At 39.8% G+C, this 12,554-nt stretch overlaps 1 protein-coding gene across 13 annotated transcripts in view; it reads right to left on the reverse strand.

Annotated features, from left to right (window-relative positions):
• The window catches only part of EML5 (EMAP like 5), a 182,288-nt gene that overhangs the window by 53,360 nt on the left and 116,374 nt on the right, over positions 1 to 12,554 (reverse strand). For 12 of the 13 annotated variants that reach the window (XM_058739946.1, XM_058739947.1, XM_058739943.1 and 9 more), the window contains 2 exons: positions 7,364 to 7,516; positions 6,286 to 6,417 (listed from right to left, as the gene is read on the reverse strand). In XM_058739946.1, the coding sequence (XP_058595929.1) occupies positions 6,286 to 6,417; positions 7,364 to 7,516 (285 nt within the window). Of the gene's footprint in view, positions 1 to 6,285; positions 6,418 to 7,363; positions 7,517 to 11,312; positions 11,466 to 12,554 lie in introns of those variants that run through there. The other variant, XM_058739954.1, reaches the window with a different exon arrangement.

The following is a 12,554-nucleotide window of genomic DNA, read 5'->3' on the forward strand; positions in this document are numbered from 1 at the left end:
TGCAGAAGATCGATTCAAGTTACGTCTGAAGGGAGTTCTCTGTGCCTCTTGGATTTCAATGCCTTTTTCCTTCCCCAGATCCGGGAAGTTCTCAGCTATTATTTCTTCAAGTACACCTTTAGAACCTTTCCCTCTCTCTTCCTCCTCTGGAATACCAATTATGCGTAGATTATTTCTCTTTAGTGCATCAGTTAGTTCTCTAATTTTCCCCTCGTACTCCTGGATTTTTTTTATCTTCTTCTCAGCTTCTTCTTTGTCCATAATTTTATCTTCTAGTTCACCTATTCTCTCCTCTGCCTCTTCAATCCGAGCCGTAGTTGTCTCCATTTTATTTTGCAGTTCATTGATCGCATTTTTTAGCTCCTCCTGGCTGCTCCTTAGTCCCTTGATCTCTGTAGCAAGAGATTCTCTGCTGTCCTTTATACTGTTTTCAAGCCCAGCGATTAATTTTATGACTATTATTCTAAACTCACTTTCTGTTATATTGTTTAAATCATTTTTGATCAGTTCGTTAGCTGTTGTTACTTCCTGGACGTTTTTCTGAGGGGAATTCTTCCGTTTCGTCATTTTGGATAGTCCCTGGAGTGGTGCGGCACTTCCCCTATGCTGTCTTGAATAACTTGCGTTGGTGGGCGGGGACGCAGTCAGACCTGATGTCTGCCCCCAGCCCACCGCTGGGGCCACAGTCAGACTGGTGTGTGCCTTCTCTTCCCTTCTCCTAGGGGCAGGATTCACTGTGGGGTGGTGTGGCCGTCTGGGCTACCTGCACACTGCCAGGCTTGTGGTGCTGGGGATCTGGCGTATTAGCTGGGGTGGATTGGCAAGGTGCACAGGGGTGGGAGGGGAAGACTCAGCTCGCTTTTCCTTCGGAGATCCGCTTCTGGAGGGGCCCTGCGGCACCGGAAGGGAGTCAGACCCGCCGGAGGGATGGATCCGCAGAAGCACAGCGTTGGGTGTTTGCGCGGTGCAAGCAAGTTCCGTGAGGGGAACCGGTTCCCTTTGGGATTTTGGCTGGGGGATGGGTGAGGGAGATTTTGCTGGCGAGCGCCTTTGTTCCCCGCCAAGCTGAGCTCTGTCGTTGGAGGCTCAACAACTCTCCCTCCCGTTGTCCTCCAGCCCTCCCCCTATCCGAGCAGAGCTGTTAGCTTATAACCTTCCAGATGTCAAGTCCGCTTGCTGTCGGAACACACTCTGTCCGGCCCCTCCGCCTTTGCCAGCCAGACTCGGGGGCTCTGCTTGGCCGGCAGGCTGCCCCTCCACCCCAGCTCCCTCCCGCCAGTCCGTGGAGCGTGCACCGCCTCTCCGCCCTTCCTACCCTCTTCCGTGGGCCTCTCATCTGCTCTTGGCTCCGGAGACTCCGTTCTGCTAGTCTTCTGGCGGTTTTCTGGGTTATTTAGGCAGGTGTAGGTGGAATCTAAGTGATCAGCAGGACGCACAGTGAGCCCAGCGTCCTCCTACGCCGCCATCTTCCCAGGATTCCTCCAAATTTTCTATTTCTTCCTGTTTCAGCTTTTTTAAAAATTTTTTTTAACATTTATTTATTATTGAGAGACAGAGAGACACAGAGAGTGAGCAGGGGATGGGTAGAGAGAGGGGAGACACAGAATCCGAAGTAGGCTCCAGGCTCTGAGCTGTCAGCACAGAGCCCGACGCGGGGCTTGAACTCACAAACTGTGAGATCATGACCTGGGCCTAAGTTGGTCCCTTAATCAACTGAGCCACCCAGGCGCCCCCCTGTTTCAGTTTTGATAGGTTGTATGTTTCTAGGAATTTATCCTTTTCTTCTAGGTTGTCATATTATTTGTTTGGCATATTATTTTTCATACTATTCTCTTACAAGTCTTTTATTTCTGTGGTGTTGGTAATTTCTCCTCTTTTTCTTCTGATTTTGAGTTGTTTTTTTTCTCCCTTAATAAATCTGGCTGGAGGTTTATCAGTTTTGTTGATCTTTTCAAAGAACCAGCTCCTGGTTTCATTGATCTGTTCCATCGTTTCTTTAGTTTTTATTTTGTTTATTTCAGCTCTAATCTTTGTTTTTTCCTTCCTTCTGCTGGATTTGGGTTTTGTCGGTTCTTTTTCTCTTTTAGGTAGGGTTAGGTTGTTTGAGATTTTTCTTGCTCCAGGCCTGTTTTGCTATAAACTTCTCTCTTAGAACTGCTTTTGCTGCATACCAAAGATTTTGGATTGTTCTGTTTTCATTTTCATTGGTCTCCAAGTATTTTTTTTCTTTCTTCTTTCATTTCTTGGTTGACCCAATCATTATTTTCAGTTGATGAGACTTGTTTTGTGCCTAATATGTGATCTATTCTGGAGACTATTTAATGTGCACTTGAAAAGAATGTGTATTCTGTTTTAGGATGGAATGTTCTAAATGTATCTGTTAAATCCTTCTGGTCCAGTGTTATTCGAAGTCACTGTTTCCTTGTTGATTTTCTGTTTGGACGTATCCACAAATATAAGTGGGGTGTTAAAGTCCCCTACTATTATCTTATTACTATCGATTACCTCTTTTATATGCATTTAACTACTGTATGCATTTAGGTACTCCCATGTTGGGTGCATAAATATTTACAGTTGTTCTATCTTCTCGTTGGATTGTTCCTTTTTAAGCATACCCTGTCTTTCTTCGTCTCTTGTTACCGTCTTTGTTTTAAAGTCTATTTTGTCCAATGTAAGTATTGGCTACCCTGGCTCCCTTTTTACTTTCATTTGCATGAGAAATAGTTTTCCATTCCTTCACTTGCAACCTGCAGGTGTACTAAGGTCTGAAATGAGTCTCTCATAGGAAGCATATAGAGAGGTCTTATTTTTTTTATCCATTCTGTCACTCTAGGTCTTCTGATGAGAGTGTTTAGTCCATTTACATTCAAAGTGTTTACTGATAGGTATGTACTTATTGCCATTTTGTTACTTGTTTATGGTTGATTTTGTAGTTCTTCTCTATTCCTTTCTGCCCTTGCTCTCTTCTCTCATGGTTTGCTGGCTTTCTTTAGCAATATATGTAGATTCCCTTCTCTTTATTTTTTTCATATCTACTACTGGGTTTTGATTTGTTATTACCATTAGGTTTGTATATAAAACACCTTATGCTTCTAGCACTCTATCTTAAGTTGATGGATGCTTAAGTTTGAATCCATTCTTTACTCTTCTCCCCACTTTTCTCCCCATTTTAGGTACGTGGTGTCATACTTTACTTCCTTTTATTTGTAAATCCCTCGACTGATTTTTGTAAATATACTTAATTTTACTGCTTTTGTACTTCCTACTTTTCTTACTCTTACTTATGATCTTTTCTTTCCACTCAGAACATCCCCTTTAATAATTCTTATAGGGCTGGCTTAATGGTAATGAATTCCTTTAGCCTTTGCTTGTCTGGGAAACTCTCCTACGCTGAGGTGCAGCCTTGCTGGATACAAGTTTTGGCTGCAGGTTTTTTTTTTCTTTCAACACTCTAAATATATCATGCCAATCCCTTCTAGTCTGCAAAGTGTCTGCTAAAAATCTGGTGATAGCCTTATGGGGTTTTTCTGGTATATAACTGTCTTCTGTTGCTGCCCTTAAAATTCTTTGTCACTCCTTTTTGTCATTTTAATTACTATGTGTCTTGGTGTGAACCTCTTTGGGTTGGTTTTGTTGGGGGTTCTCTGCACGTCCTGGATATGGATTTCTGTTTCCTTTCCCAGATTCGAAGTTTACAGTTATTATTTCTTCAAATAAATGTTATACCGCTCTTTCTTTCTCTTCTCCTTTGGGATCCCTATAACGCAAATGTTATTACACTTGATGGTGTCACTAAGTTCCCTAAGTCTATTTTCATTTATTATTTTTTGTCTCTCCTGTTCAGACTGATTGCTTTCCATTATTCTGTCCTATGGGTCGCTAATCCATGCTTCTGCTTCCTCTACTGTACTATTTATTCCATCTAGTGTATTTTCAATTTCAGTTATTGAGTTCTTCATCTCTGATTGGTTTTTAATGTTTTCTATCTCTTTATTAAGAGTCTCATTGAGATCATCTACTCTTTTCTCAAGTGCAGCAAGTATCTTTATGATCATTACTTTAAATTCTCTATCAGCCATGTTCATTATCTCCGTTTCATTTAGCTCTCTTGTTGTGATTTTGTCCCCTTCTTTCACTTGGGACATATCCCTCTCTTCTCATTTGTCTAACTCTCTATGTCTATTTCTACATGTTAGGAAAGTCAGCCACACCTCCTGCTCTTGAAAGTAGTGGTCTTAGGGGCACCTGGGTGGCCCAATCGGTTAAACACCCAACTCTTAATTTTGGCTCAGGTCATGATCCCAGGGTCATGGGACTGAGTCCCATGTCAGACTCCGTGCTGAGCGTGGAGCCTGCTTGGATTCTCTTTCTCTCCCTCTGCCCTTTTTCTGGTCGCATGCTCTGAAAGAAAGAAAAAAGAAAAGAAAAGAAAAGAAAAGAGAAGAAAAAAGAAAAGGAAGAGAGGTGGCCTTGTGAAAAAGAGGTCCTGTGGTGCTCTGCAGTGCAATGTCCCATTTACTTCGGGAGCATCTCCTGTGTGTGTTGCCTGTGCCCTGCTATGGTTGCTGAGCAGCTTTTGCCCTCAATCCAGTCCTCTGCAATGGCTCTCTTTGCTGACTATGGGCAGGGTTTATCCCTGTGTTCTTAGTGGACCAGTCTAGGGCCACCTTGGGCTTAAGTTGAGTCAGACCAGGTATTTGCCAGAGATGTCGTGGCACCAAACTACAGGGAACTTTCCCTGTGTTGTCCCCTGAGAAGCTTTCATTGGTGGGCAGGGCTTGCAGTCAGATGAGATGCCTGTCCCCATCCCACTGGTGTGTGTTGTTATCTTCTCTCCCCAAGAACTGTGAGATCATGACCTGAGCCAAAGTTGGATGCTTAATCTACTGAGCCACACAGGTGCCCCTGCCCCTCCAGGGCTGATTTTTAAAGTTCCAGGTGTTAAACCCTGCTGACTAAGGATGTGCAGAATTCAACCCCTCTGGTTTTCAAAGCCAAATGTTTTGTCTTTCCCCTGTGGGCTCCCCAGTGTGAGAGTCTGTTTCTCTCCCCTCTTCATGTTCACAGTGTCCCTCCCTCCTGCAGACAGTCCTGTGGGTCCCTTTAGCTCCCAACGGCATCTCCACCCTTCCTACCCTCTTCACATGAACTCTTCTCGACATTCAGCTTTGGAGAGTCTGGTCTGCCAGTCTTTGGGTCATTTTCTGGGTTATTTACACCGATGTGGGTGTTACCTGGTTGTATCTGAGACAAGGTGAATCTAGCATTCTCCTACTCTGCCATCTTCCTTGGAATGAGGATGTTTAACTTTCATGGGAAAAATTAAGCTTAAACATGAAAAACATTTTCCTCCACAACCACATAATGAATTCATAAATTATTTAATTTTTGTGTATGTATATACATAAAAACTATTTCTGTTATCATGCATATAAAAAAAAAACTCTAGATAGAAATTTGAGGACTTTTTTTTTTAAAAAGCATTTTGTTTAATTATATTTGGAAAAACTTTAATACTAGATTTATATAAATGAAGACATGAAACAAAAATCCTTAAAAATGGAGCATTTAAAACACTTAGCATTTATCCAAATTATTTAACACTGCCATATGCAATGCGTTCTGCTGAAAAAACAAAGACACTCATTAAATTATGTATGTTATACAACCGTGACTGATTTTAAGAAATGTGTTTGATCGAATGATGGGGAAATGACATTAATGTCCTCACTAACATATCTATTTTCCAAATTTTCAGTTATTATTTACACTAAGCTTATCTGACAAAAACCAGGACAAACAGGGGTGCCTGGGTGGCTCAGTCAGTTGGGCCTCCAAATCTTGGTTTCAGCTCACGTCATGCTCTCATGGTTTGTGAGTTTGAGCCCTGCATTGTGGGCTCTGCACTGACAGCACAGAGCCTCCTTGGGATTCATTCTCCCTCTCCCTCTCTCTCTCAAAACAGATGGATAAACTTTAAAAAACTATATTAAAAAATAGGACAAATAACTGAAAAACTTTTTATATAATATTGAAGTTACTTTACAAATTAAAGAATTTATCACTTACCATTCTATCATGTGAATACTGGAAGTATTGAAAAGTTTTAACTCACAGCATTCACCTTCAGATGTGAAATAAAGTAGTGGAAAATAATTTTGAGAACAATGTGTCTCACAATGATTTTGAACTCATCTGTTGAATCACTTTTTTAAAGTTTCTTTAAAGGAGCTATACCAAATCAAATGAAACTTTTACCAAATAGTAAGTTATTTAAATTCTTACCTCTAACATCCCAATCAACATGGGTTATGTAACTGGTAGCGCCTTTGCATATTCCTACTCTTTTACTACTCATCACATTGTATATATCTATAAAACTGTCATGGGATGCTACCGCAAGATATTTCCCAGAACCTAGAATAGAAACATATTTGCTTGAGATTGTCTCTCTTTAGAAATGTTTTTTTACACTCTACAACTAGACTTAATTTTCTTAACATTTTTTGGGAAGAACACTTAGGTGTTTTGTAAATTATAACAAAATGTTTATAAAATGACAAACAGTAACTATATTTTTCAAGTACATTATGGTTAACAAAAGAAAATGTCCTCTTTAGCATAGTGAGATAGTTCAGTGGATAGAAAAGGCCAAAAATTATATACAATGTAATCCAATACACTGTATTTAACTAAAAACAAAACAAAAAAAATAACCCTTTATATGTAGAAAAAATAAAAGTAAAATAATGAGTAAATTTTGCCCTAACACTAGCAATTCCCAGAGTATAGTGGGTTTTGTCAGAGATAATGAATACACAGAAACTGATGAAGCAAAATTAATGCAAAATTTCAAAAGTATTAAGAATATAATGAAGAGGGGCGCCTGGGTGGCGCAGTCAGTTAAGCGTCCGACTTCAGCCAGGTCACGATCTCGCGGTCTGTGAGTTCGAGCCCTGCATCAGGCTCTGGGCTGATGGCTCGGAGCCTGGAGCCTGTTTCCGATTCTGTGTCTCCCTCTCTCTCTGCCCCAAAAATAAATAAAAAACGTTGAAAAAAAAAAAATTAAAAAAAAAAAAAAAGAATATAATGAAGATTGTCATCCAATCCCTTTTATGTTAGAAATGAGGAAACTCAAACTCAGAAAATCACATAGAAAATTTAGTGACAGAATATCTGGCACTAAGCCAGATATTTTGCCACTGATCTAATACAGGAATTTTACTTCTTACCATACTGTCTTTTCTAGTCAAAAAAGTAAAATTCCAAGATAAAATAATGGTTAATAAAAATTACATATGGATATATTTACTCATTGTCTGACTCAAGTTAATAATCAAATATGATTTCAATGATATCTTACCTGGTGAAAATCGAATGTCCGAAATAATATCTTTCCTGTGATGAAAAGACACAAGATCTTCTAGAGTATCTGCATTTGCCATTAAGAAACTTCCATCATTCAGACCTACAGCTAAAGCTTTACCATCAGGAGAAAAACAGCAACATCTCCCACCTAAAAGAGAGCATATATTGGGCGATTTTCTTCTATTTAAATAAATCATGTTAAGGAACTTTTATTGTCAAAGAGAATTCCTGTATTCATTATGATCTCAAATCAATATTCAAAAGGAGTCACAGGATGCAGGCAACAAAGTTTTCTACTGAAATCAGTGGTAATTAGGCAATAATTAATACAAACCATCTTCTCTTCTGGACATAACTAAAGTAAGGACTAATATTTATCTTAAAAAACTAAGTTGATGAGAAAGAACGAGAGATTTTAGCTAACATAAAAAGCCAATGACATATGTGGAAATATTTTTTTGTAAGTGGTTGCTACCTCTGTAGTTTCTATTCTACAATCAGAAATTTAAGAAAAAAGGCCATCTTTATAAATATGCTTTCAAATTTGAAAAAAAATATGACAATAAACAATTATTAGGCAAAACTAGGAAGATCTATTAATGCATGGAAGATCTAACCATGCATGAAGAAATAATAATGCTAATATTAATTTTTAAAAATCAGGGTTAATATACTGGGAAATAAACAATAATGGGGTTACCCTGACAGCAAAGGATACAGCAGATATATTCAAAAGTCCTAAGGCTTTTAGTGTTTGCATAAAATTTAGAGAGGGAGGGATGAGGTACAGCTCTTACAAAATGAAAAGTTACAGAATAAATTGAGAATAAGTCATGTATTATCATTTAATTATCAAGAATACATTGGTAATGAATAAATCTAGGATGATTTCTGAGATTTAGGAGTAAGAGATGATGATGGTCCGGAGCAGGGTAGCTGGAGTAGAGGTATACTTTGAAGATAGAGCTGGCAGGACTTTGACTAACTGGGAGCAGAATAGGAGAAAAAGATAAAAGTCAAGGCTATTTTTTTTTTTTAATGATGATGTCATTTACCAAGATGGAAAAAACTAGCAGAGGTACATGTGTTTGATTTTGTACCCATGAAGCTAAGGATACCTATGACAAATTCAAGTGAAGATATCAATAAGCCAGTATGATATAATTATACTTCTCTGGAGTTCAAGGGAGAGGCTAAACTAGAGATATAAGTATGGAAGACGTAGCATGGTAGATAGTAGTCACAGTCATGAAACTGGATAAGAGCTTGTTATTAATTTATTGACTCTCAGCTCCAAATCCAACCTTTCTTTCCTGCTATACAATACAGCTGAGCCCTGCTGACATTTTTTCCTTTTCCTAAACTTGATTTTAGCCAATGGAGGGTACTGTACTGGAGGGCCCCTATAGGGCCAAAGAAGAAGGAAGGGATTTTTCCTTCCTCTGGTGTGCTAGAACCAGTGGATTAGATTAATGAAGGGGTAGGGGTAGATGTTGGGATGCAGTTGGGAATGGGAGATTTTCTCTGCCCCCCATAGCAAAAGATTTCCTAGATCAGCCCTTTGGCAAGCTTCTTTTCCACTTGCACCCATATCCTTTCTAAAGAGATCTGAATCTCAGCTTGGGAAAAGAGGGGAAGGGTTCATTCCTTAATCACCATCCACTAGCCCTACAGCTGGTAGCTGCTTTTTGCAGTTGCTACTTCTATACCCCTTAGAATACCACCTTTCATTAGTTAACACTTATTCATATTAAATTTTCCCTATTCCAATTCCTGGGGTGGTTTCTGTCTCTTGATTGATACAGAATTGATACTGAAGTAGTCACAGGAGACAGATCACTAAAGATGGGATTTTTGGAATTGGCTTAGTCATGCCTTTGGGCTTAAGCACAGTGCTGGGCCCTTGCCAATGGGAAATGGGATGTCAGTAATCAAGTTATGCATTGCCATAACAATCAAGTTGTCTCCTACATCCTGCAGTTAACTGTCACTTCTACTGAAGTAAAATGCCCTGGGAGTCCAAGAGGCTGCTGCCTTTGACCATCACAAAAATAATGATGACCACAAGGACTGTGCTGTGCAAAAGATTCCGAGTGCATAGAACATTTAACAAAAAGATGTAACATGCTCTGGTCCTTAACCCTTCAGCATCTGTCATGGTCTGAATAGAGAGAGCTTACACTGCAGACCTAGAAGAATCTCTGACAGGGCTGATGTGGCTGAAAATTAAATACAAAACTTAATTGTGCAGGTTGCAAATTTACAATGTGAGTTGAATTCCCAGACTCACCAAATTTCTTCTGATTGGTAAAGGAAGAAATTTGGACTGTGGAATGGGAGCATCTGACTGGATTCAGACAAAACTGAAAATCTTTAATTTCTGTATTATTCAGAGTCTCACAGCCAGTGCAAATAGTTTGCTCTCCTGTGTCTGGGAAGACTGGCCTTCTGGTGCATATACCTTGAAGGGATATTGAACCTTACGAAGAACCATTAACAACCACTTCTCTGCTGTCACTAGATCCTCAGCTTGGATCAAATCTCCGCGCGTGCTCTAACGCAGAGGTTAGCAAACATTTTCTTAAAGGACCAGACAGTAAATATTTTCAGCACTGCAGGCCATGTGATCTGTCACAACTACTCAACTCTGTTATAGTGCAAAAACAGATCTTAGACAATACATAAATGAATGGACATGGTTGTGTTCCAATGACATGTACACAATCAGGAGGTGGGCTGGATTTGCTGACCTCTGATATAGAGGGAGGAATCAAAAAGTTTAGGGAGGTAAGAACACTGAAGTAGATTTTTCATAGGCAACGTGTACACTCACCCACCAACTACATCCCCCCAAAAAGTCTAAAAACTAGTTCCTTCATAAGAGCATTTAGAAATACATTAACTAAGGGCAGCATCTACATCCTTGAAAAGTTCTTTGATGTCCTCCTATGTAGATCAGGAATGAGAGCTGTCCCCAATAATATGGGCTCCCTGATTCAACAGGGATAACCCAGGAAATGCAGAAGCCGAGTAGCAGCACTTAAAAGACAGGGCAGATTCTTTACCGAAAATGGCAGCAGGAATACACTAATAATCAGAATGTTTTGGCCTGTGGAGATTTCTTCTGGTGAATAATCAATCATGGTGTCTGCAGGAATTCAATAGATGAGTAGGCTACTAAATTAGTCTTTGATCTATATGACAGAAAAAACCCCAGACCTGGTGGCTAAAAAAACCAGACTTAAATTCTCATCCTATTTTCAGTCCAACGTCAATTCATATACTCAGAGCCCCTTGGTTAAAAAGCGAAGGCTAAGTCCCACTGAGGAGGAACCTATAGCAATATCATCATATAAAGTAAATCTTCCTCTAACAATCGGTGGCCAAGAATGATTATTTCCATGAAAGGAATACCCATACTATCAGGAGTTAGTAAACAGGGGCTCTGAACTGACGTTAATTCTGTGGATTCCATCCAGTTCGTGAACTGTAACAGATATACCTGGCAACTTGTAGAATCCACTAGGCTGGCTCTGTGATCCATGGGTAAGAGTCATTATAACAGGAAGAAATAAGTGAAAACCCCTGGAAATTCCTCTATCAAGACAATAAATCAGAAGCAAAACTGCAAGCCTCAGAATTACAAAATTACAAATATCAGCGATACCACCAAAGACTTGAAATATGCAGTGGTAAGAATACCTATCACATTTAAACTTGCCTGTTTGGTCTGTGTGAAATAAGATGGATTTCAGATACTACCTACGGATAATAAATTTAATCAGGTAGCAATGCTAACTGAAGCTACTCTTCCAGATCTTTACCAGAAAAAACAAACACAATCCCTGGCATTTTGCATGCAGCTATTGCCCTGGTTAATTTTTTTTTTTTTCTTCCTCCATCCCGATTTGTAAGGACCACCAGAGCAGTCTGCTTTTACCTGGCTTGTATCTGTGTATACCTTCAAAGCCTTGCCTCAGGGCTATTCAACTCTCCTGTTTTTTGCCATAATATAGTCCACAGAGATCCTGATCGTCTGGACATTCCACAAAAAATCTCAATGGTCCACTACATTGATGACATTATGCAGAATGGATCTGGGGAACAGGAAGCAACAACTTTAGATGCCTTAGTAAGACCTAAGTGAACTGAGACAGCAGAAGATAATTCCTACAAAAATTAAGGAACCTGCCATCTCAGTGAAGCTTCTGGGGATCCAATGATCGGGAGCATATTAAGATATTTCCTCCAAGGTGAAAGACAAATTGCTATATTTTCCATTACCCACTATAAACAAAAGGAGCAAAATGCCTGGTATACCTTTTTGGAAGCCTACACCACATTTGAGTGAGCTGTTTCTACCCAACTATCAAGTCACTATGAGGCTTCCCTGGGGCCAGAACAAGAGAAGGCAAGCTGATCTTCCACTGGGCCCTTATCATCTAGCAAATCTAATGATACTCAAACTGTCTGTGGTAAACAGAAATGCTGTTTCCAGAAGAATGCCTCTGGAAAGCTACCAAAGGAGAATCATATTGCAGATCTCTTAGATTTGGGAGAAAATCCATGCTCTCCTTTGCAAATAACTAATTTTCTTTTCAGAAGGAGTTTCAGCCTTGCTACTAGGCCTTGGTAGACAGTAAATGCCTAACTATGGGATATCAAGTGACTGTGTATCTTAAGCTTCCGGAACATCATGAACCGAAAGTTACATGACCAACCTAGTCACAGATTGGGTATGCACAACAGCAATCTATCATCAAGTGGAAAAGGGATATAAAAGATGAGCCTTGGATAGATTTGGAAGCCAGAAGTAATGAACAGGTGGCTCAGGATCTATCAATAATTCCTGCTGCAATACCTCGTCTCTCTCTCTCTCTATCTATACCTATGGCCTCAAGGGTATTCATTGATTATCAGCTGAATGAGGAAGAAAAACAATGAGCCATATTTACAGATGCTTCTATGCAGTATATGTCAGCACCCACCTGAAAGCATTAGAGCCCTACTCGGTGGTGGCCCTGAGGGACAGCTTTGAAGTAACATTTCACAACAGGCAGCACCTGGAGCAGGTACATTTAGTTTTCCACATTTGTAGTGACAGATGACAGGATAGACAGATTTACATGGACTCATTAGCAACTGTGAACTATCTGAATAATCAGTTAGGGACTGAATTCTTTCAG

This window comes from Neofelis nebulosa, chromosome 7 (assembly GCF_028018385.1).
Source record: "Neofelis nebulosa isolate mNeoNeb1 chromosome 7, mNeoNeb1.pri, whole genome shotgun sequence".
Lineage (NCBI taxonomy): Eukaryota > Metazoa > Chordata > Mammalia > Carnivora > Felidae > Neofelis > Neofelis nebulosa.